At 49.8% G+C, this 27,708-nt stretch overlaps 1 protein-coding gene across 3 annotated transcripts in view; it reads right to left on the bottom strand.

Annotated features, from left to right (window-relative positions):
* LOC103114093 (protein-arginine deiminase type-4) overlaps positions 1-27,496 on the bottom strand; it is a 46,005-nt gene extending 18,509 nt beyond the window's left edge. The window contains exons 1-6 of one of the 3 annotated variants that reach the window (XM_060200887.1): positions 27,329-27,496; positions 12,711-12,891; positions 11,654-11,720; positions 4,982-5,049; positions 2,737-2,854; positions 2,159-2,284 (exon numbers count right to left, since the gene is read on the bottom strand). In XM_060200887.1, coding sequence (XP_060056870.1) covers positions 2,159-2,284; positions 2,737-2,854; positions 4,982-5,049; positions 11,654-11,720; positions 12,711-12,891; positions 27,329-27,420 — 652 coding nt within the window. In that variant the 5' untranslated portion in view covers positions 27,421-27,496. Of the gene's footprint in view, positions 1-2,158; positions 2,285-2,736; positions 2,855-4,981; positions 5,050-5,276; positions 5,448-11,653; positions 11,721-12,710; positions 12,892-27,328 lie in introns of those variants that run through there. The other 2 variants (XM_007523721.3, XM_060200888.1) reach the window with 2 other exon arrangements.
* Between the last annotated feature and the right edge of the window lie 212 nt (positions 27,497-27,708).

Raw genomic sequence — 27,708 nt, 5'->3', positions numbered from 1 at the left:
GCCAGTGAGAGATGAGGACACGAGAACAGGGACGTACGCTGTTCTTCCTGCTCAGGCCCTGAGTGCAGAACTAACCCTGCCATCCACTTAGAAACAGGTGCTCACAGTATCTACACAATGGAATACGACTCAGCTATCAAAAATGGTGACTTCACCGTTTTCAGCCGATCTTGGGTGGACCTTGAAAAATTCATGTTAAGTGAAATAAGTCAGAAACAGAAGGAGGAATATGGGATGATCTCACTCTCAGGCTGAAGTTGAAAAACAAGATCAGAAGAGCAAACACAAGTAGAACCTGAACTGGAATTGGCGTATTGCACCAAAGTCAAAGACTCTGGGGTGGGTGGTGGGTGGAGAGAATACAGGTCCAAGAAGGATGACAGAGGACCTAGTGGGGGTTGTGTTGTTATGTGGAAAACTGGGAAATGTTATGCATGCACAAAATATTGTATTTACTGTCGGCTGTAAAACATTAATTTCACAATAAAGAAATTTAAAAAAAGGAAAAAGAAAGAAAGAAAGAAAGAAACAGGTGCTCACAAATACCTTTGAGAAGCAGGAGGGAGGACAGACCATTATCTAATACCTAAGGTTGGAGGGGACCCAGGGGTCTATAATGAAAAGCCATCTGTGTGTGTGTGTGTGTGTGTGAGTGTGTGAGTGTGTGTGAGTGTGTGTGTGTGAGTGTGTGTGTTTGTGTGAGTGTGTGTGTGAGTGTGTGAGTGTGTGTGTGAGTGTGTGAGTGTGTGTGTTTGTGTGTGTGTGTGAGTGTGTGTGTGTGAGTGTGTGTGTGAGTGTGTGAGTGTGTGTGTGTGAGTGTGTGTGTGTGAGTGTGTGTGAGTGTGTGTGAGTGTGTGTGTGTGTGTGAGTGTGTGTGTGAGTGTGTGTGTGAGTGTGTGTGAGTGTGTGTGTGAGTGTGTGTGAGTGTGTGTGTGAGTGTGTGTGAGTGTGTGTGAGTGTGTGTGTGTGAGTGTGTGTGTGTGTGTGAGTGTGTGTGTGAGTGTGTGAGTGTGTGTGTGAGTGTGTGTGTGTGTGAGTGTGTGTGTGTGAGTGTGTGTGTGAGTGTGTGAGTGTGTGTGTGTGAGTGTGTGTGTGTGAGTGTGTGTGTGAGTGTGTGTGAGTGTGTGTGTGTGAGTGTGTGTGTGTGTGTGAGTGTGTGTGTGTGAGTGTGTGTGTGAGTGTGTGTGTGTGTGAGTGTGTGTGTGAGTGTGTGTGTGAGTGTGTGTGTGTGTGTGAGAGAGAGAGAGGGGGGTATAGAGGGAGAGGGAGAGAACAATCACAGGTGGGCACACCTGGCTGACTGTACACATCACACTGTGTAAGGACCAGGGTTTGAGCCTCTGGTCCCACCTGCAATGGGGAAAGCGTTGTGAATGGTGAAGTAGTTCTGCAGGTGTCTTTCTCTCTCTCTCTCTGTCTCTCTCTCTCTCTCTCTCTCTCTCTCTCTTTCTTTCCCTATTGTCCCCTTCCTCCTGATTTCTGGCTGTCTCTATCCAATAAATATAATTAATTAAATAAAGATAATTAAAAGAGAGAGAGAGAGAAAGATAGGGCAGTAGTTCCTGTCTGGGTTACTATGCCCCTCACAGTATTTGCCAGCATTAGACAGCACACTGTGGGCCTGGGAGGTGGCACAGTAGACAAAGTATTGGACACTCAAGCATGAGGTCTTAAGTGTGATCACCAGAGTCCCATGTGCCAGAGTGATGCTCTGGTTCTCTCTCTACTTCTCTAATTAATAAATAAAACTTAAAAGAAAAATAGCCAGTGGGCTGGGGAGATAGCATAATGGTTCTGCCTGAGGCTCCAGAGTCCTGGGTTCAATCCCTAGCACCACCATAAGCCGGAGAGCTAAGCAGGGCTCTGGGAGCTCTCTGTGTGTATCTTTCTCTCTGTGTCTCTCTGCCATTAAAAATAAATACATTTTTAAAATGATGACAAAACAGACAGCATCTTGTTTCTTTGTCTTTTGCCCACATGCCCTTTCTAGAAGGTGTCGGGCAGAGACGGCCGTCCCATTCACAACTGTGGCTTTAGGTTTGGGGCTGTAGCACCCAGGGGGTGCTCTGGGATTATTCTCTCAAGGAGGTGTGACAGAAGGGTGCCCCGCTGATCGCACAGGAAGGGGACATGGAGGGGACGCTGAGGGACAACTCACGGCCGGCGTGAAACACTCTGACTTTGTCCATCTCTGACGTGGCCACGTGGAGCAGCAGCTGGTGACTCGAGAAGAAGTCCCTGGGCGTCTCGGTGCTCAGGGTCATGCGAGACATGTCCTGCAGGTCTGGAGCCAGAGGGGCGGCTGAGACACAGGCTCCTGGGGCCTCACTCTCCCCTTCCGGCCACTCCTCAGCACATGGCCTGGTTTGACACTTTTAGTAAAATTAAAAAGCTGAGGGGGGGGGGCGGGCATGGTGCATCTGCTAAGCGCACAGAGCGCAAAGCACAAGGACCCACACAAAGATACTGGTTTGAGCCCCCGGCTCCCCATCTGCAGGGAGGGCACTTCACCTGCTGTGAAGCAGGTCTGCAGGTGTCTGTCTGTCTTTCTCCCTATCTCCTCCTCCTCTCTCAATTTCTCTCTGTCCTATCCAAGAAAAATGAAATAATGGCCACCAGGAGTAGAGGATTCATAATGCTGGCACCAAGCCCCAGTGAAAACCCTGGATTCAAAGAAAAAAAGACAGACAGACAGACAAAATTCGTTTCCTTCCCCACGCCGCCACCCGTCCTCACCTCTGCTGTCCTGCACCTCTTCATCCTCGTAGTCCTTGGCGGAGGACTTGGAATTGTCTCTGTCACAGTTCACCAGCAGGATGGCGCCTTGCCCACGAGGGCCCCAGGTCCAGGCTCCCTGCGGACCCCCGGCAGAGATGGGCTGAGGAGCTGAGCAGTGCAGCCAGCTCCCTCTGAGCACGGCCGCCTCTCCCTGTCACCTCGCTCCTCGCATGTAGTCAGTGCAACTTGCTCCCACTTCAGGCAATCTCTGACCCCAAGGAGATTTTTGTCTACCCCCAACGTCAGCAAATTAAAAGAAGAGATGCAATTTGATCACTGTGTTTGTTTGTTTTTAAGAAGGAGCCTATGACAGTCTGGCTGACTGTTAACAGTTAAATAAAAGAAACAAAAACCAGTTGGGGTTGACAAACGAAATGAATATTTATGTCCAGATTCCAGTCTGAACAGTCACTCTAGCAGAAACTCCTGGTCACCTCTTCTCCGAAATGCAGGCTCCGTACCCAGCAGCCGGTTACCGTCTGCTCAGAGATGAAGGCGGCTGGGCTCCCCTCCCAGGAGACAGCTCACAGCAGTGACCTCTGTCTTCTGTTTCAGGGCAGCGTTTGCCCCTGGGGAGCCCCCACATTGGGGATGGGTCCCAAGCATGGACTCCACCCCTGCTCTCCAGCTGACCTCACAAAGGGACCTTGATCGTTGGGCAGGCGGGAGCCTCCCGCGGTAGCAGCCAACATGGCACCGTGCACGTGGCCTCGGGGCGTCAGGGGGGTCCTGAAGTTTGCCCACAGACCCCAGTTAAGACCACTCCTCACCTGCACATCCCGTCACCCTACAACACTCACCCACCCACATTCCCTGAGCCCCAGCTGACTCCTTCTCACTGCTATCCCCCTGCCATTTCTCTCTTTCTTAGAAAACTATCTTATTGGGGCCAGGCGGTGGCGCACTTGGTTAAGCGCACACACTACAGTGCACAAGGCCCCGGGTTCAAGCCCCTGGTCCCCACCTGCAGGGGGAAAGCTTCATGAGTGGTGAAGCAGGGCTGCAGATGTCTCTCTGTCTCTCTCCCTCTCTATCTCCCCTTCCCTTCAATTTCTCTCTGTCTCTATCCAGTAATAAATAAAGTTTTAAAAAAAAGATTAAAAAAGAAAGAAAAACATTTATTTTTCTTTTGTCTTTAAATAATTTATTTATTTATTATTGATTACAGACAGAAAGAAATTGAGAGCAGGAGATAGAAATAGGGAGAGAGACAGAGAGACACCTGCAGCCCTGCTTCACCACTCATGAAGCTTTCCCCATGCGGGTGGGGACCAAGGACTTGAACCCAGGTCATTGTGCACTGTAATGTGTGCGCTCAACCAGTTGTGCCACTGCCTGGCCCCCACCACCATTTCTTTTGCTCTCTACATTCCCGTGGGCAGTACCATTAAAGTCCTGGACGGGAGGATTCGGAGACCTGCTTGTAAAGTTTCTCTCTGCTGTGTCTGAACTCAGTGACTCCAGATTCCAGTTCACACAACAGCACATTCTCTGAACCCACAATCGGTGAAAACTGAGTTTTGTAAGAAGGGGAAGAACATATGTAAGTTGGGGTCCAGGTGGTGGCGCACATAGCTGAGCGCACATGCTACAGTGTGCAAGGACCCAGGTTCGAGCCCCGGCTCCCCACCTGTAGTGAGGAAGCTTTGAGAGTTGTAAAGCAGGGCTGCAGGTGTCTCTGTCTCTCTCCCTCTCCATCTTCCCATGCCCTCTCGATTTCTGGCTCAAGAGGGAAATGGGAGAGAGAGAGAGAGAGAGAGAGAGAGAGAGACACCTGCAGCCCTGGTTCACCACCCATGAAGCTTTCTCTCTGCAGGTGGGAACCGGGGGCTTGAACCCGGGACCTTCTGCACTGTGACATGTGCGCTCAACCAGGTGCACCACCACCCAGCCCAGCTAAATGATCTCTTTATGGTTAAGAAGGAATGGGGGTCTAGCACATAAAAATTTACAGTGCTCACGGACCCAGGTTTGGGTCCCTGCTCCCCACCTGCGTGGAGGCGGGGAAGCTTCATCAGTGGTGAAGCAGGGCTGCAGGTGTCTCTCTGTCTCTCTTCCTCTCTGTCTTTTTCTCCCCTCTCAATTTCTGTCTCTACCTAATAAATACATTTTTTTTAAATGCATGAGACAAGCCGCTATTCAACCCAACACCACCAGGGAGCACTGGAGATGCATCTGGGGTTTGGGTGGGAGGGACAGATACCTGGTGCTTCCCATCGCGGGTGAGTTTCATCTTGCCAGTGCGAGTGACGTCCGCATGCAGAGAGATCTCTGGAATCCCACAGAGCAAGAGGACAGGGTTGACAAGGGCACTCAGCCTTTCCCCAGAATCCTGTCTGCACAAGGATTCTTTCTCTCCCCTTCAGAGAAGACAGAGATTCAGAGACACGCGCCTCCTCTCCAGGAAGAAGTCTGATTGCAAGCAGGGGCTGTGCTCCTACGGGGAGTTCACACCACACCTGCCATGCCCAGCCTGACCCTCAGAAAAACTCTCTCACCTTGGTGGAAGGCTTGATGTGCCTGCCTTCCCCCCAGCTCTCCGGGGGCACTTCCGCCTGCCCTCCCCTCCCATGGGCACTTCCTGTGGGCAAGCAGGGTCCCAGGCCTTGCTCTCTCCACCTTCACTGGGCAGAGACCAACCTCCCTGCTGTGAGGACAGCCTTGGCTGAGCTACCCTCTCTGAGGCTGGAAGGAATGATGGACAGGAAGATGGGCTGGGCTGGACAGACACAGGGCCCAATGACAGACAGGTAGGAGACAGGTAGAAAGACGGCAAACACGAGTGAGTTTTCATGTGGGTTCATGTCCTCACCACCCACCCCTCCTACCCCTACAAGTAGCTCTAGAAATCTCTCCCACGCAGAAGCCTAGATCGGCTCCAGGTGAGTTCTCTCCAACCCAGAGAGCACTTGCTCGGGAAGAAGCACCCTCAGGCTCTCCCGGCAGAGCAGTGCTCTTGTCTTTCTATCTCTCTCTCATAGAAATAAAAATAAATATATTAGAAAAGGGGGGCCAGGTGGTGGTGCACCTGGTTACGTGCACACATTACAGTGCACAAGGACCTGAGTTCAAGCTACTAGTCCCCACTTGCGGGGGGGGGGGGGCTTCAGAGTGGTGAAGCAGGGCTGCAGGTGTCTGTTTTTCTCTCCCCTTCTCTGTCTTCCCCTCCTCGTTCCATTTCTCTCTGTCCTATCCAACAATGACGACATCAATAACAATAATACAACAGGGGCAACAAAAGGGAACAAATAAATAAATAAAGTAAATATTGTTTAAAAAAGAAAACCCGTCTTTCTATGAAGCCTCCCTCCCCCGTGAGGGCACTACATGACAACCCCTCAGCTTGGTGGCCCAGACCTGTGTGTGTGATGGACGTGGAGACTCAGACTGTAACACTGACCTGGCTGACCTTTTCAACTTATTCTTTAAAAACGTTTTTTAATTATCTTTATTTATTGGATAGAGACAGCCAGAAATTGGGAGGAAAGGGGAGACAGAGACAGAGAGACAGAGAGACACCTGTAGACCCGCTTCACTACTCATGAAGCCCCCCCCCCGCAGATGGGGAACCAGGGCTTGAACCTGGATCCTTGAGCACTGTAATGTGAGCACTTACAGAGATAGAGAGAGAGAGAGACAGACAGAGACAGACACGGGGGGTCCGGGAGGTGGTACCTGTTTAAGCTCACACGTTGCAATGCACAAGGACCCAGGTTCAAGCCTCTCATCCTCATCTGGGCCCAATATTCATACCCACGTATCAGACTAGGGCAGGGTGTAGGTCTTAGTGACATGGGCTTCTCAGCTTCTTCCTCGAGCGACCTTGGGCCAGTCGATTTGCTGCTTATACCTGACTTTCCTCATTTGTGAGGTGGGATGCTGATAGTTCCAATTTCACTGGACTGTTCATAAGCTTTGAAAATGAGGACTTAGCATAGTGCCCGGCATAGGGTAAGTGCTATATTACTTTGTTACTACCAGTAATAGTAAATGTTTGCTAATGAAATAGACGTGTGCTTTTTAATATTTTATTTATTTATCATAATGAGAGGGAGAGAGAGAGAGACAGAGAGAGAGAGAGAGAGACAGAGAAAAAGACACAGAGAGAAAGAGAGACCAGAGCACTGCTCAGCTCTGGCTTATGGTGGTGCTGGGGATTGAACCTGGGACCTCAGAGGCCCAGGCAGGAAAGTCTTCTGCAGAAAGAACCATTATGCTGTCCTCTCAGCCCCAAATAAATGGATTCTAACAAGTTAAAGCTATGAATGAAACGAGACTTGAAGGCTTCACATGCTATTCCTATATTCACCGCACAGCTAAGAAGCCACGACACATTGCTGAAGATGAGGACACATCAAAATCCATGTTATTTAAAGAAGCAAATCAAATGAATATGAACATAAATAAGAGCAGACGACGGATGGGGCCAGATGGCGGAGACCGGACGCAGATGCAGGATCTGAGCAACACCGCCTGACCGCTGTGCCAGACAGCAGAGCGTCACCGTGTGCGTGCGTGAGTGTGTGAGTGCGTGTGACTGGGCCATGGGCATGATGTGCACACACTTCCTCTGCTCCAGGTTACTGTCATTCAGACAGAGAGACAGAGAGAGCAGGAAAGTCTGCACAGGACCTGACTGTCACAGCACTGACTACATAGTGCTGCCTTTTGCAGCTAGGTCATACATATGACTATCTTTCCAGCCCTACCTTTTCTATTTCTATTTCTTTTTTTTAATTTGTTATTGGATAGACACAGAGAGAAATGGAGAAAGGAGGGGGAGATAGGGAGGAAGAGAGACAGAGAGACACCTGCAGATCTGCTTCACCGCCTGTGAAGTGACACCCCTGCAGGTGGGGAGCCGGGGGCTCAAACCAGGATCCTCACGCTCGTCCTTGTGCTCTGCGCCACATGCGCTTAACCTGCTGCGCTATCACCCGACTCCCACTCCTTTTCTTTTTTTTCCATTTCATTTCTTTCCTTCCTTCCTTTCTCTCTCTCTCTCTCCCCCCCTTTCTTTCTTTTTACCAGAGCACCGATCAGCTCTGGCTTATGACAGTATGGGGAGATTGAAACTGGGACCTTGGCATCTCAAGCATGAGAGCATATTCGCAGAACCATTGTGCTATCTACTCCCACCCAATCAGTTCTACTTTTTCTTAGAAATATTTGATGTCGATTCGACTTCCGGAGGCGGAGCTACGAGCAGCAGATCGCTTTCTCTCCTCTCCTCTCCTCTCCCGGATCAACTAGGAATACCAAAGGAGACCACCCGGACCAAAACAAGACAGGACTAGAATGACCACAGAAACCCAGTAAATCACCCGTGAGTACAAACACGCGTGGCTGGTGACAGAGAGGAGAGAGGGGCCTAAGGAGAGATTAAGTGACTGCTAACAGTTCGACAGTTTGTCAGTGGAGACACCACCTCCAGTCTGCTCCACCAACAAGGGGACAGCTGAAGGGAGGAAAGGACTCCCCAGAGACTCACCAAGTACAACTCTGAGTCTCCATTGCTACTACCCTCAGAATCTGGAGCAGCAACAGGGAGGGACACCAGGGCACAGAGATCTAACCGGGAAACTCAGGAGAAGACCTATACCTCGGTGGCATAGCTGAAGGGCTGTGAAAGTCTCTTTGCATAACCACTGGATTATCTCTGCCACACCCTGCTTTATCTCTTGGTCAGGAGTCATTGATTAAGCCAAGAAGCCTATTGATAGTTTAAAAGCCCTCAGGCTACCATAGCCTACAGGGGAAAAAAAAAAAAGGCTTTTACACCACTGAACTCCAACTCAGGGATTGAAAAAACTGTTAACTTATATAAAATGGTTAAAACAACAAGAAAAAATAATGGAGACTCGAACCAGGACAAGAGTCCAGCTAAAAGTCCTCCAGAGGGAGAAGCACAAAACAACGAGTTCAACATCCAAACATTAGCCAAGGAAATAATAACAGGAGTGAGTAAAGAATTTGAAAAAATTGTAATCAGAACTGCAGGAACAACAAATGAGAATATGGAAGAAAATTCTAATAATCTCATGGTTATTAGAGAGCTGAAAGCTGAAATTGCTGAGCTAAGAAGGCAACTAGCTGAACAAGCTAAAACAGTATCAGAGCAGGGCAACAAAATAGATGAACTCCAGAAAGCAGTAGAGGGCAGAGAGAATAGAATCAATGAGGCTGAAGACAGAATTAGCAAGATTGAGGATGAATTAGAGACAACTAAAGAAGAAGTAAGAGATCTCAAAAAGAGATTAAGAGATGCTGAAAACAACAACAGAGTCCTATGGGATGACTTCAAAAGAAACAATATACGCATTATTGGCTTACCAGAGGAAGAAAGAGAAGGGGAGGAAGAAAGCATTCTCCAGGCCATAATAGCTGAAAATTTCTCTAGTGTAGACAACACCAAAGACATAAAGATTCAAGAAGCCCAGAGGGTCCCAAACAGAATTAACCCAGACCTAAAGACACCAAGACATGTCATACTTAGATTGGAAAGGAATAAGGATAAAGAAAGGATCCTCAAGGCTGCAAGAGAAAAACAAAGAGTCACCTACAAAGGAAAACCCATAAGATTAGCAGCAGACTTCTCCATACAAACACTACAGGCCAGAAGAGAATGGCAAGATATCTATCGAGTGCTCAATGAGAAAGGCTTTCAGCCAAGAATACTATATCCTGCTAGACTGTCATTCAGACTAGATGGAAGCATCAAAACCTTCTCAGACAAGCAACAGTTGAAGGAAGCAACCATCACCAAGCCTGCCCTGAAAGAAGTTCTGAAAGGTCTCCTATAAATAGTCAGACCACCACAAATAGGACATATATCAAAACACTCTAAAACTCTACAAGAATGGCATTAAAATATCTTCAATCTTTGATATCAATAAATGTCAATGGCCTGAATTCACCTATTAAAAGACACAGAGTAGGAAGATGGATCAGAAAACACAACCCAACAATATGTTGTCTACAGGAAACTCACCTAACGCAACAAGACAAACACAGACTTAAAGTGAAAGGATGGAAAACTATCATTCAAGCCAATGGCCCACAAAAAAGGGCAGGAACAGCTATTCTCATATCTGACATGATAGACTTTAAAATACATAAGATTAAAAAAGATAGGAATGGACACTACTCCTACCCTATGATTTTGTTAATTAATCCTTTCTTAAATAAAAAATAAAAAAATAAAAAAAATAAAAAATAAATTCAAGGTGAAATAAAAGGTTATGGAACACACACACACAAAAAAGAAATATTTGATGTCAAGAAGATACAAGGATTCACAATGCTGAAAAGCCATGCACACTTTTCCAGTGTGTGTGTGTGTGTGTGTGTGTGTATGTGCAAAATTGTTGCACTTTTTGATTTATTTTATTAGCAAGACAGAGACAGAGATGGGGGGGTCCAGGAGGTGGCACACTTGGTTAAGCACACACATTGCAATGCACAAGGACCCGGGTGCAAGCTCCTGGTTCTTACCTGCAGGGGGAAAGTCTTTCTATCTCTCTTCCTCTCTATCTCCCCCTACCCTCTCAATTTCTCTCTATCTCTATCTCTATCCAATGATAAATAAATAAAAATACTAAAGAAGAAAGAGAAAGACCAGAGCACTGCCCAGATCTGATTTATGGTGGTGCTGGAGATTGAACCTAGGACTTTAGAGCCTCTGGTATGAAAGCCCTTTTGCAGAACCACTCTGCTATTTCTCCTGCCCCACTTTTCAAGTTGAGCAGTAAAACCTGTAAGATGTAAGTGGTTCTCCCTGCATGCACTTCTCTCCTCAGTTTGCCGTGCTAGCTTCATGGGTGGGAGACCAGGAACTCGTGGTGGCATGGTAATACAAATCTTTATTCAGGCGGGAGCTCCAGAGTCGGGTGTGAGCACAGCGGGTTAGGCCATGTGGCACCAAACCACAATGGCCGCTTCCAGTTCTGTACGCCAGCCCTTCTCCAGGTCGGGACGTGGGAGAGAAAAGGGAGGACAGAGAAGAGAAGAGAAAGAGCGAAACCAGGGACAGAAGTGGGCTTTATAGGGTAAAAACTGGAAGTGGCAAGTCGGGAACGGAGATGGCTGGGAAAGGGAGTGGAGAAAAGAAAGAGCTGGAAGGTAGAAAGCTTCTGTAGCAAGGGTTGCTAGGGTTTTAACTAGCGGGGCAACGACTGCCACCTCTCCAGATTCAAAGGAGGTCTCGAAACTTTACATCAGGCTCAACCTGACGCTGTTGACTGGCTACGGAAGAAGGGCAAACGGTAGAAGAAGAATGTACCCTGCAGGCAGGGTGGGTCTCGAGGTGGAAAAAAGACAGATGAGGCAAAACAATGATTCTGTAAATAGGCCATAATGTCAGCGATGCAGCATGGAGCAGGGGGGCTGCCGGACACAGTTGACTCTGTGTGGCTCACTGACTGGGGAAGAAATATTTATTTAACATCCACTGAGTGTCTGATTTTTTAAAAACTATCTTTATTTATTTATTGAATAGAACAGTCAGAAATGGAGAGGGCAAGGGGAGATAGAGAGGGAGAGAGACAGAGAGACACTCACAACACTGCTTCACCACTTGCAAAGCTGTTCCCCTGTAGTTGAGGACCGAGGCCTTGAACCTGGCTCTTTGCTCACTATAATATGGGCGCCACCACCTGGCCCCTTGACTTTTTTTTTTTTAAGTTGTCTTTTTAATTTTTCTCAGCTCGGTCTGAAGTAAGCTCCAGTGCAAAGTTGCTTTCAGGGAAATGCCTTGCAGGTGCGTGCGTGTGCGTGTGCGCATGTGTGTGTGTGCACGTGTGTGTGTGTGTGTGTGTGTGCATGTATGTGTGTGTGCGTGTGTAGGGGAGAGGAAAGCCCCCCCTTCCCCACTTACCGACTCCAGTGAGGTAAAGCAGGGCATGGACAGGGGTGGTCTCCGGTCCATAGTACGAAACCCGGACCTGGAGGGAGTCAGCACGCCACTAGGGACCGCTCTTGGTCATTCAGCCAGTCCCTACTGGGTCCCTGCTTGTGCCCACTCAGACACAGCGGTGGATCTGAAGTCTTGGCCAGCATGGGGCACCCCTCCCGCCCCCCGCTGCCGAGAGCAGAGGAACAAAATGCCCAAATGACTGTTGTCCACAGCAGAGGGTCCTGTGGGAGCCCAGGAGCGGAGACGGGCCTACTCTGCCCACACAGGGTCAGGCAGGGGCACGCGGAGGTGGGCCTTGGAGGGCAAGTAGGCAGCAGCTGCGGGCACAGTGTGAGAATGACAGTGTCTCTCTGAGTCCCAGAGAGCGTGATGCTGACGGGAGGGAGGACACCTGGAGAACCCGACCTCAGGCTGCTCCCTGAGCCCTGACAGAGGACTTGGAATGGACGGGCATCTCTGCAGGGCAGGTGCTGTTGAGATCAAGAGACATGGGGCCAGGCACCTGGTCGAGCACACATATCACAAAAGCACCCTGGCCCCCACCTGCAGGGGGAAGTCACAAGTGGTGAAGCAGGGCTGCAGGTCTCTCTCTCTCTCTGTCTCTGTCTCCCCTTCTCCTCTCAATTTCTCTCTGTCTCTATCCAATAAAAAATAAAAATATTTTTTTAAAGGAAGAGATTAAGAGGCACCAAGGCTCAACCCCCAAGAGGCGCCTGTTGTATTGACCCAGGCTGGCCAGAGGGCTGCATCCTTCCATGTCACTTATTTCTGCGCCCCTCGTGACGGGCGTACAGTAGGTGATGATGGAACGCTCGCCGAACGAATGAATTCAGTAGAAGTTTTGGCCTGCACAACCCCTGGCATCCTTGTACTGTCTGCGAGGACACTGTAGCCAGCTCAGACCATCAGCAGCTTGCCCAGGGAGGAGCCTGGATCTGTCGGTCAGTGCCAGCGCCTGACCAGTTGGGACCTCCTCACGCCTCCCACATGTCCCACCTCCTCCATCGGCCACACTCACCTTCTGGTCACCTGCGTCACTGCTGGCAGTCCTCATGCCCAGGCTCACCTCCACGTCAGGGTCCAGGGGCCACTTGGAGGAGCCCTTGGGCTTCTTCTTGGCTGGGGGGCTGCGGATAATATCCACAACCACATCTGCAGAGGCATCCACGCTGAAGGACATGTAGCCCTCGGGTGCAGAGCTGTGGAGGAGATGAGGACTCAGTGAGGCAGGGTCCATCCCCCAGCTCTCTCCCGTCAGCTTTCGGTCTTTCCCCGAGTGCAGATTTTAGCTGGCAGGCAGCCTGGCCTTCACCCACGTATGAGGTTGTCAGGAGGGGGTGAGAAACAGAGGAGAGGTCCCCTCAGCTGGGGGGCTTCCACCAAGAGGCTGTAGGGTCTCGCACACACAGACATGCGCGTGCCCACCTCGCCCGTATCTGTGAGGGGACACACAGGGGCCATGGGTAGATGGGGTCACACAGATCGAGTCTGGAATCACAGCTAACCTGCACTCCACAGGGCCTTCCTCTTCCTCTTACAAAACAACTGGTGTGCTGGCTACGGGGTGAAAGTGTACTTCCTAGAGCACTGCCAAGACCGTGGGGAGAAGTGAAAGTGTCAGGGCGTGTGCGTGTGCGTGTGCGTGTGCGGGGGGACACACCTGCATTTTAACTAAAGAACACCAGAAAGGAGGGATCTTAGGGGCCGGGGAGATACCATCATGCTTAAGCAAATGACTTCCATGCCTGAGGTTCTAAGGTCCTAGGTTCAAGTCCCAACACTACCATAAGCCAGAGCTGAGCAAGGTTCCCTTCCTCCCTCCCTCCCTTCCTCCCTCCCTTCCTTCCTTCCTTCCTTCCTTCCTTCCTTCCTTCCTTCCTTCCTTCCTTCCTTCCTTCCTTCCTCTCTGTATCTCTCTCATTAAAATAAATCAAATATTACAAAAATGAAAAAAGAAGATCTTAAAGAACTTGGGGAGGGAAAGAAGACAGAACAAAGCAGACTTCTCAGTCGCGGCAATACATTCAGAAAAATAATCTGCAAAATATATATTTTTACAAAAACCTATCTGAATTGTCGTGCCCAGTCAAATCATTATTTCGCCGCTGGGGTTATCGTCTGGAATCGGCGCCTGCACAATCCCTCCGTTCCCAGCAGCTTTTATCATTTGTTTCATTGTAGAGGGTGAGACACAGAGAGGGGCAGAGAGGGAGACACAGAGAGAGACGCCTGCAGCACTATTCCACCACGTTTGAAGGTCACCCCACCCCTGCACGTGGAGGTGGAGTGGGAGGGGGGTCTGGAAGCTGGGTCCTCATGGTGCTGTGCGCACTCCCGCAGCTGAGCCACCACTTGGTCCTACAAATTATGGCTGGCGGTTTTGTTTGTTTGTTTCTTTGTTTTGCCTCCAGGGATTGACACTACTACGTATCCATTGCTACTGGAGGCCATTTTTTCCATTTTGTTGCCATTGTTGTTATTGTTGAATAGGACAGAAAGAAGTCGAAAGAGGAGGGGAAGACAGAGAGGGGGAGAGAAAGACAGACACCTGCAGACCTGCTTCACCGCCTGTGAAGCGACTCCCCTGCAGGTGGGGAGCCGGGGGCTCGAACCGGGATCCTCATGTCAGTCCTTGAGCTTTGCGCCACGTGCGCTTAACCCGCTGCAGTACCATCTGCCCCCCTAATTATGTTTTCTTTTTCCTCCAGGGTTATTGCTAGGCTCAGTGCCTGCACCATGAATCCACTGCTCCTGGAGGCCATTTTTCCCCCCTTTTGTTGCCCTTGTTGTTGTAGCCTTGTTGTAGCTATTATTATTGCCATTGTTGATGTTGTTCGTTGTTGGCTAGGACATACAGAAATGGAGAGAGGAGGGGAAGACAGAGAGGGGGAGAGAAAGACAGACACCTGCAGACCTGCTTCACCGCCTGTGAAGCGACTCCCCTGCAGGTGGGGAGCCGGGGGCTCGAACCGGGATCCTCATGTCAGTCCTTGAGCTTTGCGCCACGTGCGCTTAACCCGCTGCAGTACCATCTGCCCCCCTAATTATGTTTTCTTTTTCCTCCAGGGTTATTGCTAGGCTCAGTGCCTGCACCATGAATCCACTGCTCCTGGAGGCCATTTTTCCCCCCTTTTGTTGCCCTTGTTGTTGTAGCCTTGTTGTAGCTATTATTATTGCCATTGTTGATGTTGTTCGTTGTTGGCTAGGACATACAGAAATGGAGAGAGGAGGGGAAGACAGAGAGGGGGAGAGAAAGACAGACACCTGCAGACCTGCTTCACCGCCTGTGAAGCGACTCCCCTGCAGGTGGGGAGCCGGGGGCTCGAACCGGGATCCTCATGTCAGTCCTTGAGCTTTGCGCCACGTGCGCTTAACCCGCTGCAGTACCATCTGCCCCCCTAATTATGTTTTCTTTTTCCTCCAGGGTTATTGCTAGGCTCAGTGCCTGCACCATGAATCCACTGCTCCTGGAGGCCATTTTTCCCCCCTTTTGTTGCCCTTGTTGTTGTAGCCTTGTTGTAGCTATTATTATTGCCATTGTTGATGTTGTTCGTTGTTGGCTAGGACATACAGAAATGGAGAGAGGAGGGGAAGACAGAGAGGGGGAGAGAAAGACAGACACCTGCAGACCTGCTTCACCGCCTGTGAAGCGACTCCCCTGCAGGTGGGGGCTCGAACCGGGATCCTTCCTCTGGTCCTTGCGCTTTGCGCCACATGCGCTTAATCCACTGCACCACCGCCCGACCCCCCCAGTCATGTTTTAATGAAGATATTTTCAGATAGAGAAAACTGGTATTTCAAAACAAGCACAGTTTTGCCAAGGCAACTTCTAAAGACATTTTTAAAGAAATTTCTATTTTATTTATTTTATTATATTTTCCCTTTTGTTGTCCTTGATTTTTTATTGTTGTTGTAGTTATTATTGTTGTTGTTATTGAAGTTGTCACTGTTGTTGGGACAAAGAGAAATGGACAGAGGAGGGGAAGACAGAGAGGGGGGAGAGAAAGACAGACACCTGCAGACCTGCTTCACCGCCTGTGGTGGGGAGCCAGGGCCTTGAAACGGGATTCTTAAGCCGGTCCTTGCACTTGGCGTATTTTATTTATTTATTATTGAATAGAGACAGAGAAATTGAGAGGGAAGAGATAGAGGAGAGACAGACAGAAAGACACCCAAAGCTCTACTTTACCACTGAAGTGAAGCTTTCCCCCTGCAGGTGGGGACCAGGGGCTTGGACCCAGGTCCTTGTGCATTGTAGTGTGCACTTAACCAGGTGCGCCACTGCCTGGCCCCAAGGCATACCTTAAAAAGATAACTGATCTCACTCACATGTGGACTCTGAGAAGAACAAAACATCCTTTATTAGGTTTATTCCTAGATGTTTGTTCTTTTCAGAGTCCTGTGAGAGCAATTACCTGATAAAACCAGGTGGTGGAACTAAAGAAGCAAGACCAGCGGGAGTCGGCGGTGGCGCAGCGGGTTAAGCGCACATGGTGTGAAACACAAGGACAGGCATAAGGATCCCGGTTCCAGCCCGGGCTCCCCGCCTGCAGAGGAGTCGCTTCACAGGCAGTGAAGCAGGTCTGTAGGTGTCTGTGTTTCTCTCCCCCTCTCTGTCTTCTCTCTCCATTTCTCTCTGTCCTACCCAATGACAGCAACAACAACAATCATAATAACCACAACAATAAAAAAAAAAACAAGGGTGAATGTTGGTGAGTAGGTGGGTGGGGAAGGATTTATAGACAGGCAGGAAAACGGGCATCTCAAACACAAACTAGGTGAGGGAGCGCTGGGGAGATAGCAGATGGCTTTGCAAATAACGTCCATGCCTGAGGCTCCAGGGTCACAGGTTAAATCGCCAGCACCATATACAACACAGCTGACAAAGCACAAAGGCCTGCGGAAGGATCCCCACCTGCAGGGGAGTTGCTTCACAGGCGGTGAAGCAGGTCTGCAGGTGTCTGTCTTTCTCTCCCCCTCTGTCTTCCCCTCTTCTCTCCATTTCTTTCTGTCCTATCCAACAACAACGACAGCAATAACAACAACAATAATAACAACAAAAAGTAGACAAGGGCAACAAAAGGGAAAAAATAGCTTCTAGGAGCAATAGCCCAGGATGCATAAAACAAACAAACAAAAAAAACAAGGGCAACAAAAGGGAAAAAATTGTCTCCAGGAGCAGTGGATTCATCGTGCAGGCACCAAGCCCTGGCACTAACCCTGGAGGCAAAAAAAAAGAAAAAAGAAAAGAAGCAAGACCAGAGAGACAAAATGAAGTCGGGGAGTCAGGCAGTGGCACAGCGGGTTAAGTGCAGGTGGCGCGAAATGCAAGGACCGGCATAAGGATCCCAGTTCGAGCCCCCTGGCTTCCCACCTGCAGGGGAGTCACTTTGCACAGGAGGTGAAGCAGGTCTGCAGGTGTCTGTCTTTCTCTCCCCCTCTCTGTCTTCCCCTCCTCTCTTCATTTCTCTCTGTCCTATCCAACAATGACGACATCATCAACAACAATAAAAACAACAAGGGCAACAAAAAGGAAATAAATAAATATTTTTTAAAAAATGAAGTCAGACTTGGACCTGGGTCAGGGTACTGCATCCGCACAAAGGGCTCTAGCAGAGGAGGGGAGAGGGTGAGGGGCTCTTGGAAGCCCGGGTGCAAGATGGTGGGAAAGGCCCCCCCTGTTGGGGGGGTTGGAGTGAGAGTGCTGTGCAGACAGCTATCTTGGGGGATGAGAAAGTGTAGCCCTGTGTCAACAACTGTGCTGGAAACTGTGAACTCCCAGTAAAATAATATATTTCAAGGTGGTGGTGGTGCGCCTGGGTACGTGCACACATCACCATGCACAAGGGACCTGGGTTCAAGCCCCAGCTCCCCACATGTAGGGAGAAACCTTCACAAGCAGTGAAGCAGGTCTGCTGGTGTCTCTCTGCCTCCTGCCCTGTCTCTTTCCCTCTAAAGTTTTCACTGTCCTATCAAATCAAAAAAGTAGTTTACAAAAAAATAAATCAATAATAAGAAAAGAACAAAGCAAAGCAAATCTCTGAGCCGGCAGACAGAACAGATTCGTTTTCCAGAGGTGGGGAGGCAGGTGAAATGGGGGAACTTGTCGGAACACCCACACTTGTGGTTTGAAAGTGGGTAACCCCTGTGCCCTGTCCCCGCAGGGTCAGTGTGATGACGGCGGCTGAAGACGATGCACTGGCTGCTTGAAGCTGAAGGGAGAGAAAATTGTAAAAGTTCTCATCACAGGAAGAACAAAATGTCGCTGTCACTGTCTGGAATGTGGAATTCATTTCACAGCTTACACAAACAGCAAGTACGATGTTCTACACCTGAAATGAATATAATGGTCTATGTCAATATAGCTCAAAGCTAAAAGAGACTATTTAAAAAAGATGAAGAAAGGTGAAATCAATAACATAGAAGGCAGAAGAGAACAAAAAAATCTGATTATCAGAAACATGGCCTGGGATGCAGGCAAGGATGGGGACATACAAAGGTAAATATTTTGGTAAGCTTACTGCCTGCATGTTAGCTGTCAGGATCCGGTGAAAATTAGTAAAGTCACAGCCCCCCCTTGGAATAGACCTAAAATAAACCTACTAGTCTTTTCCAAAATGAAGACCCCAAATTTCATCTGCTATATTCTTACCTTTAGGTTCCTGACTATTAGGCAATTTAAAAAAATTTTATCTACTTATTTATTTTCACTTTTGTTGCCCTTGTTGCTTTTTATTGTTGTTGTAGTTATTATTGTTGTTATTGATGTCGTCGTTGTTAGATAGGATAGAGAGAAATTGAGAGAGAAAGAGACAGAGAGGGGGAGAGAAAGATAGACACCTGCCTGTGAAGCGACTCCCCTGCAGGTGGGGAGCCGGGGGTTCAAACCAGGATTCTTCCCCCGGTCCTTGCGCTTTGCGCCACGTGCGCTTAACCCGCTGCACTACCGCCCAACTCCCTTTATTAAACAATTTGTTCTGCATTACATCTTAATGCTTTTCAGCCACCAAGTTGCAGATGCTACCGTGATGCTAACCTGACTTCCCTGGGCAGACGCCCTCACCAATGTGTCCAGGAACTTCCCCTCCCCAGAGCCCTGCCCCACTAGGGAAAGACAGAGACAGGCTGGGGGTGTGGAGCCACCTGGCAACACCCATGTCCAGTGGAGAAGCAATGACAGAAGCCAGACCTCCCACCTTCTGCTCCCCATGAAGAATTTGGGTCCATGCTCCCAGAGGGATAAAGAACAGGGAAGCTTCCAATGGAGGGGGGGGGACAGGGAACTCTGATGGTAAGAAACCTGTGTAGAATTGTACCCCTGTTACCTTATGGTCTTGTCAATCATGAAGTCAATAAAAAATATTTTGGTAAGTCTAAACATATTTAGTTATTTATTATTTATTTTTTACCACCAGAGGTATATCTGGGACAAATTCATTACTCCCAGAGGCTTTTTTTCCTTTCTTGTTCTTGTTAGAGAGAGAGAGGCACCAGCAGCTTATGAAGCTCCCACCCACCCCCTGCAAGTGGGGACCAGGGATTTGAACCTGGGTCCTTGTGCATTCAACCAAGTGTGCCACCACTAGGCACCATTTGTATTTTTAAGATTACAAACATATCAAAAATGTGATTAAAAACTGAGAGCCAAAAAGCTGGGAGATGTGATAGAAGTTGAAAAATTCTGAGGTCCTAGATGGAAGAGGAAGTTGAGATAGTGTTTCCTCCTGTATTTTCTTTTTTAAATTTATTTTATTCATTATTCATTGGACAGAGACAGAGAGAAACTGAGAGGGGAAGGGGAGATAGAGAGGGAGAGAGACACCTGCAGTGTTCTCGAAGCTTCCCCCCTGCAGGTGGGGACTGGGGGGCTTGAACCCAGGTCCTTGCTCACTGTAATGTGTGCACTCGACCAGGTGAGCCACCACCAGGCCTCTCCTTCTGTGTCTTCTAGTCACAATTTTATGATTGAGATGAAGAGTATTCACCAAACTAAGGAAAAGACTCGAGCAGACAGCCACAGAAACTGAGACACATCACCAGTCAGGGCAGAAATGAAGGTGTCAAGGCCAGGGGGTTGGGTGGGGGTGCACCCGCTTAAACGCACATAGTACAAAGATCTGGGTTCGAGACCCCGGATCCCAACCTGCAAGGGGATGCTTCACAAGTGGCAGATCAGGTCTGCAGATGTCTCTCTTTCTCTCTCCCTTTTTATCTCTTCCTTCTCTCTCAATTTCTCTCTGTCCTATCCATTAAAATGGGGGGGGGGGATGTCTGCCAGGAGCAGTGGATTCGTAGTGCTGGCACTGAGCCCTACAGTGACCATGAAGGAAAAAAAGAAAAACAAACCAGCTATCAAGGCCGTTAAGGAGCTATACACCCACCTGACTGGTGAAAAATCCAGCCGGAGACCACCGGATCCCTGGGAATGAGAGCCACTGCTCACGGGGATGGGAGGCCAACCCCTCTGCAAGGCGATGGAGCATTGACCTTGTAGAGTCAAACGCTGTGCCCGCCGGCCTCCAGAACCACAAGTCCACCTCCAGGCCCCAGCCGAGGAGGTCTGCACGTGGACACCGGCAGGCACGTGCATTCCAGAATGTCCGACACAGCCATTCTCTTTACTTTTTGAAAAGATTCAATGAATTAATGTATTGGATGGAAACAGAGAACTCAAGAGGGGAGGGGGAAGAGAAGAAGGAGGTGGGGAAAGAGGAGGAGGAGGTGGAGGAAGAGGAGGAGGAGTAAGAGGAAGAGGATGAGAAGGAGGAGGAGCGACACCTGCAGCCCTTCTTCACTGCTTGAGAAGCTTTGCCCCTGCAGGTGGGGATCAAGGGCTTGAACTGGGGTCTTTGTGTGCTGTGATGTGTAGCTGGTGTTCCACTGCCCAGCCCCATATTTAATTCATTTTATCTGTATTTTTGTACAGAGACAGAGAAGGGAGAGAGAGAGAGAGAGAGAGAGAGAGAGAAAGAGGAACCCACATCACTGAAGCTTCCTGCAGCGTGATGGCGACCAGGTTTGCACACATGGCAAAGCAGCGCCCCGTCCTAGTGAGCTGCCGGGGCGGCCCCATACCCCAGCCCTCAACAGAGCACGGCCGCAGACAGCAGAAGGGACAGAGAATGAGTCACGGTGTGAGAGCCTGCCCGGAGAGGCGACTCGCTGCACAGGTCACCAAGGCAAGGCTGGTCTTTCCCCTTTGCTGGCATAGCAGCAGCTGCATCTTGTTCGCCTCGCTCAACGTCAAAAAGCAGCTCCAACCACCTGCGGCTCAACAACTTAGGACCGGGATATCTCTAAGTACTCACCCAGCCACTGCTGAGTACAAGCACGTGTGGCTCCTGGACAGAAAGGGGCTGAGGGAGACATTCCTGGGACTAAAAGACCTGACTCAGGGGGCTGGTGCCGGTCTGGGAGTTTGCCAGCTGACACACAACTTCTGGCTCTTAGTTTTAGCAACAGAAATACTACCAAAATGCAAAAGTCACCAAAGACTCACCAACATACAACCGCGGGCTCTACGTCTCCATTGCTGTTGTCCCTTCAGAGGCTGGAACAGCAACAGGGGGACCCTGTATTGACATCAAGGGCACAGAGCTGGCCGGTGAGTCAGGGTAGCATCTTCCTCCCGGGACCCGGAGGTGTGGATGTGGAGCAGGCGTCTTTGTGTGTGGCTACCCTGACAGACTCGGAAGCACGGCGAAGACTCACTTGAGGACTCAACAGAGGGCAACCAGGGTTTCTTTGGGGGGACTCGCCAGGCCTTATGTTTTCTGTTTATTCTTGTAATGTCACGCCTTGTGTTTACAGCAGAAGCTGCATGCATTCCCTGAAGAGAATTGGGAAGCGACAGGAAAGGTATGTGGCAGTGCCCAGTCTTCCACCCCTGGAGCGAAAGCCCTTGTGTGTGGGGGTGTAGCCTGAAAGTCTTTCTTATAGGTGGTCTGGAGGGGGGGGGTTGCTGCAGTGGATGAAGCATTAGACCCTTAAGCACAAGGTCCTGAGTTCAGTCCTTGGCAACACATGTACCAGAGTGATGTCTGGTTCTTCCTCTCTCTCTCTCTCTCTCTCTTGCTATCTTTCTCATTAATAAATAAATTCTAAAAAAAAAAAAAAAATCTTTCTGATGGGTGGGAGATGACTAAAGCGATGGGTTATTATCTGACAACAAAGTGACAAAAGATCTCTTGGTGTTTCCTGTGGGCATTAGCCAGCTCCCCTGAATTCCTGATACTATGGCCTATTTACATAATCATTGTTTTACCCTAAAGATCCCACCCAATTTCATATCTTTGGCCTATCTTCTTTCTACCTGCCCTGCCTGCAGGGTGACATTAATCCCACCGGTTAAAACCTTTGCAACAGCTGCTAAGGGAGTTTCTGCCTTCCCAGCCCTGCTTTTTCCTTTTCTCCACCCCCTTTCCTAGCCATTTCCTTTTCCGACTTGCCACTTCTGGTTCTATGCTATAAAAGTGTTGTCTCTGATCAATAAAGACACATTGCGTTCCCACTCCACCACGAGTTCCCGGTCTCTCTCCCGCGTCTCTGAGTAAGCAGCAGCCCAGGCTGGCTCCGGTCGAGTTCTCTCCAACCCAGAAGGCACCCCCACGCTAGCCCGACAGTTTTCCTTCCTCTCCTCCTTTCCCTTCCTTCTGGTCTCACTCAGTGGGACAAAGCAAACTATGAGGAGGTCCAGGGGACCCCCAGGAAGAACTGTCTATCCCAAGACCCTGCGAATGAGTTTGGAAACAGCATCCCTGATTCAGCCTTAACATGATGGCCTCCTTCCACCACCCTGGTTGCAACCTTCCAGACCCCAGGCAGAAGGCCCAGCCAAGTCACACCCGAGTCCTGACCCACCAGATCTTAGCAAGAATAAAAGACAGTTGCTTCAAGCTGCTGAGTTTGGGGGGCGGGGGGGGGGGGTTTGCTACACAGTGGTAGATAACTAATACAGGATCCAGAAATAAAGAGAGCTCGAAGCTAGGTCCCTCCTCCGGTTCCCGCAGCCCTGCTCAGGGGACCAGACTGTCAGTAGGTGAAGCCTGAACATGTGACCAGCTGGTGACCTTGCACACTGCGGTCATTAACCTCCGTTTGCACAGTCAGCCCAGGGGTGGGGCACTGTTATTCCCATTTTACAGATGAGGACATTGAGACCAAGTCATAGGACTGGTGATGGCAGGGCTGGGGACATCCACTGCACAGCTGTTAATTCACCCACCCACCCACCCATCAGCCACGCCTGGGCTTACAGCGTGTGGACACTGACAGTGCTCACATGATATCCATGTGAGAACAGAAGACCAGTGCATTTCAACGGATGGTCCTGAGAACAGCAGCAGCAGTAGGACCTGGGGACTGGCTAGAAATTCAGATTCTTTCACCCGTGTGTCCTGGAGCCTCCCCTCCCCAGAGCCCTGCCCCACTAGGGACAGACAGACACAGGCTGGGGGTGTGGAGCCACCTGCCAACACCCATGTCCAGCGGAGAAGCCATGACAGAAGCCAGAACTCCCACCTGCTGCTCCCCATAAAGAATTCGGGTCCAGGCTCCCAGAGGGATAAAGAACAGGGAAGCTTCCAATGGAGGGGATGGGACAGGGAACTCTGGTGATGGGAACTGTGTGGAATTGTGCCCCTGTGATCTTATAATCTTGTTAGTCATTATTAAATCACTAATAAAAGAAAGAAATTCAGATTCTCCATGTGAAGTGAGATCAGCCAGCAAGAGAAAGATGAAGATGGGATGGTCCCCCTCAGAGACAGAAGTTAAGAAATAAGAACAGAAGGGGAAACACTAAGCAGAACTTGGGCTGGGTTTGGAGTATTGCACTAAAGTCAAGGACTCTGGTAGGAGGGTGGATTTTCAGATTCTCTTTGGGGTGGTGGGGTAGGGACATAGACCTTTGGTGGTAGAAACAGTGTGAAACGACTATTAATACAGAAGGGGGAGTGGGGGCGGTGGCAAACCTGACTGAGCACAAACATTACCAAACATAAGGACCTGAGTTCAAGCCCCCAGCCCCCACCTGCAGAGGGGAAGCTTCACAAGTGGTGAAACAGTGGCACAGATATCTGTCATCTATCTATTATCTATCTGTCTGTCTGTCTGTCTGTCTATCTCTCCCTTCCTTCTCAATTTCTCTCTGTCATATCAATAATAATATAATTTTTTTTGAAGAAGGGAAGGGAAGGGGGAGTCAGGCGGTAGCGCAGCGGGTTAAGCGCATGTGGCGCGAAGCTCAGGGACCGGCGTAAGGATCCCGGTTCGAGCCCCCGGCTCCCCACCTGCAGGGGAGTCGCTTCCCAGGCGGTGAAGCAGGTCTGCAGGTGTCTGTCTTTCTCTCCCCCTCTCTGTCTTCCCCTCCTCTCTCCATTTCTCTTTGTCCTATCCAACAATGATGACATCATCAACAACAACAATAATAACTACAACAACAATAAAAACAATAAGGGCAACAAAAGGGAAAATAAATAAAATATAAAAAAAGAAAAAGAAGGGAAGGGAAGGTAGTTGGGCTGGTTTTTTTATATAGACGTTGAACAGTATTTTTATTATTGACTTAATACTGATTTTCACAATTATAAGATAACGGGTATAATTCCACACCTTTCCCACCACCAGAGTTCTGTGTCCCCATCCCTCCACCAGAAACTGCAGTGGTTCTCCCAAGGTCACAGATATGAGTTAACTGTTATTTCAATAATAGATATATATTTGCCCATTTTATTTATTTATTCATTTTCCCTTTTGTTGTCCTTGTTTTATATTGTTGTTGTAGTTATTATAGTTGTTGTTATTGATGTCATTGTTGTTGGTTAGGACAGAGAGAAATGGAGAGAGGAGGGGAAGACAGAGAGGGGAGAGAAAGACAGACACCTGCAGACCTGCTTCACCGCCTGGGAAGCGACTCCCCTGCAGGTGGGGAGCCGGGGGCTTGAACCGGGATTCTTGAGCCAGTCCTTGAGCTTTGCGCCATGTGCGCTTAACCCGCTGCGCTACAGCCCGACTCCCCCTATTTGCCCATTTTTTCCCTTCTTGTCTTGGCCTCTCTTCCTTTCTAAGTCACACCTACTACTTCCAAGTGCCCTGCCTTTTTTTTTTCTTCTCCCCCCCTTCCTCTTCTGTCCCTGGGTCCTGATGGAGTTGGAGTTCACAACCCTCTGGTCATCTTCTAACATTTACCCCTCTGGGAATATGGATCAAAATTCTTTAAAAAATTTTTTTTATTATCTTTATTTATTGGATAGAGACAGCCAGAAATCGAGAGGGTAGGGGAGATGGGGGAAAAGAGACAGAGAGACACCTGCAGCCCTGCTTCACCATTTGTAAAGCTTTCCCTCTGCAGGTGGAGACCGGGGGCTTGAACCCAGGTCCTTAAGCACTGTAACATGTGCCCTCAACCAGGTGTGGTGTGCCACCACCCGGTCCCCTGATCAAAATTCTTTATGGGGTGCAGAAGATGTAAGGTCTGGCTTCTGTAATTACTGGGCTGATTAGTTTTTGACTGAACGGGCCAGACGGAGGCAGCCTGGGCTGCGGGACGGTGCGGTAGCCCAGAGGTCAGCAGGTCCAGTGCCCGTGCATCCCCTGAGGGCAGTAAGGTCACGAGGCAGGGTGTGAACAGAGCAGCGCTGGGGGTAGTGGAGAGCCTCCTGACGGAAACTCAGCTGTGTCCTAACCGCCTTCTGTGGATTTATTTCACCTGAAAACGGAAGGAAGGAGCCTCCTTTCGTAAACTAAGAAGGGAAGGCATCCAACACAGGGCGTGCCCCACAGCTGGCACTTATCTCCTCTTGAACCTTCTCCCCTTCCTCTCTCTCTCTCTTCCCTTTCCCCTAACCCTGTGGCACTCACATCACACCCTGGGTGGGAGGTGTTTGACTAATGGAGGCCATAGAAGGTCCTTGGTGAAAGAAAGACCAAGGAATGGTGTCCAGACAGCCCGAGATCTAAGGGCCTCTGCTCTGCGTGAGGGATGGAGACGGGCAGTAGGACAGGCACCTTCTCTGAAATGTATGCTCCTTGTTTCCTTGTCTTGCTTTTTACAACCAACCCTTCCTCTCCTGCTGTGAAGCGATGTCAGGGTAACTATTTGCCTGCCACGCACCCAGCACAGAGGATACAAGAATGAACAGGACCCTGGGTCCAGGCGGTGGTGCACCTGGTTGAGCGCACACATTACAGTACACAAGGACCCAGGTTCAAGCCCCTGGTCCCCACCTGCAGGGGGGAAGCTTCATGAGTGGTGAAGCAGGGCTGCAGGTGTCTCTCTGTCTCTCTCCCCCTCTCTGTCTGCCCCTCCTCTTTCAATGTCTACCTGCCTCAGTCCAATAACAAATAAATAAAAAGGTTTAAAGAAATGAGCAGGACCCTTTCCCGCATTCAACCGCCTTCACTCATCCCACAAACACGTAGACTCCTGACTGTGCTGTGTCCCAGTCATCTCTCACTCTGTCGGTTCATGTTCAGTCCCTCACTGCGTGCCCGTGGGCTTGGGAACACGCTTCACTGCAGGTCACTTCACAGCAGAGGGGTCTGGGGTTGGACTGTGGGATCCCCAGGTCTTTCTGGAGAAGGACGTGAGTTAGCTATCCGAGCCTAGCAGCCAAGTGTGCCACTGAAGTAGTGTATAAAAATAATTGCAAATACTGGCACCAGCTTTTTAGGACATCTATCAGTTCTAAGCTTAATACCTTTCCCCATCTTCTGCATCTTCTGGTGTTTGTGAGGCCCTGAGAGCTTTAAGATTTTTGCTACCTCTGCCCATCTCCTGGTTCTAGTGAACCATCAGACAACCTTTCTTTGTGGACTCTTTCACTATAAAAACATAAAAATTTCATATTTATTATAAAAAAGAAACTGCTGAGTTTCAGGGCCTAGAACTTGTAGCGTGAGCTAATTCTGGGTCGGCGCCAATAAACTCTGTTCTCTTTCACCCCAGGTATCACGACTTCTGTTCAGATCCCCATTTACACCACTACCTGGTCCCAGTAGAAGGATGGATGGATGAGAACCAGGGACATGCCCAGCTGTACTAAGTCCTTAACAAATATTTTCAGGATCTTTCACATTTAAGTGATAGAATAGCTATTGTATGAAACAAGCACTATACCCATTTCACAGATGGAGAAAAAGGCTCCACTGCCCAGGGCCACACAGTTAGCTGAGAGCAGGGCTAGCTTCTCACCTGTGCCCTTGTCAGAGCCTGTCTGAGCACGTCCATGTTCTGACACACCCATGGTGGCATGTGCATCCCAGAGGGCTCCAGAAGGCCAGAGTCTAGCCTTGCTTCTGGCAGACACTGGCCATGTGACCTTAGGCAAGTCACACATCCTCTCTGAGCTTCCACTGACTCCATCATAAAAGGAGAGGGTCCTGTCTACCCTGTAGTACTCACTGGGGCGGGGGGGAGGTCTTAGGGACGTCCCTTTTGTTCCTGACAAATAACTCACTGCCCTGCGTCCAGGCCCGTCCTGGGGCCCCTGTGACCTCAGTGCTCCAGCTGCTGCCCAGGCGGCAGCTCCAGAGGCTGAAGCCGGAAGCCTGAGCCAACAGCGGGACCCCGGTCAGCAGAACCAGCTGGTCCAGCTTCTCTGCCCCTGCCCCCCCCTCAGGGCACTGCCTTCTCACCCGTAGACATCCAGCTGGTTCCTGGTGCCCAGCACGCACACGGCACGGGTGGGCTGCTCCGGGGTTATGTGGATGCGTGTTCCCTGCGCCATCGTTCAGCCAGCCTGCCCCGCAGCTGCAGGACAGGAAGCCCGGTCTGCCTCTTAGGGTGTGTGTAAAGCCTGTGAGTCAGCAGCTGTGGTTCACAGCCTGGGCTCAGCAACCCGCCAGCCCAGAGCTGCCCCTCGGACACTGCGTGTGCCTGCAGCCATGGCTGAGCCGATTCTGGGAAAGACAGAGTTCTCAGGAAGCTCCGGGAAGGGAGGGGAGGGGAGGTGCAGGGGCCAGCCCTGGAGCCGCAGCCCTGTCTCTGCCTGGGGCCACACACTCCTGGATCCCGC

This window comes from Erinaceus europaeus, chromosome 11 (genome assembly GCF_950295315.1).
Source record: "Erinaceus europaeus chromosome 11, mEriEur2.1, whole genome shotgun sequence".
NCBI lineage: Eukaryota > Metazoa > Chordata > Mammalia > Eulipotyphla > Erinaceidae > Erinaceus > Erinaceus europaeus.
This window is presented reverse-complemented; position numbering and strand designations above follow the sequence as displayed.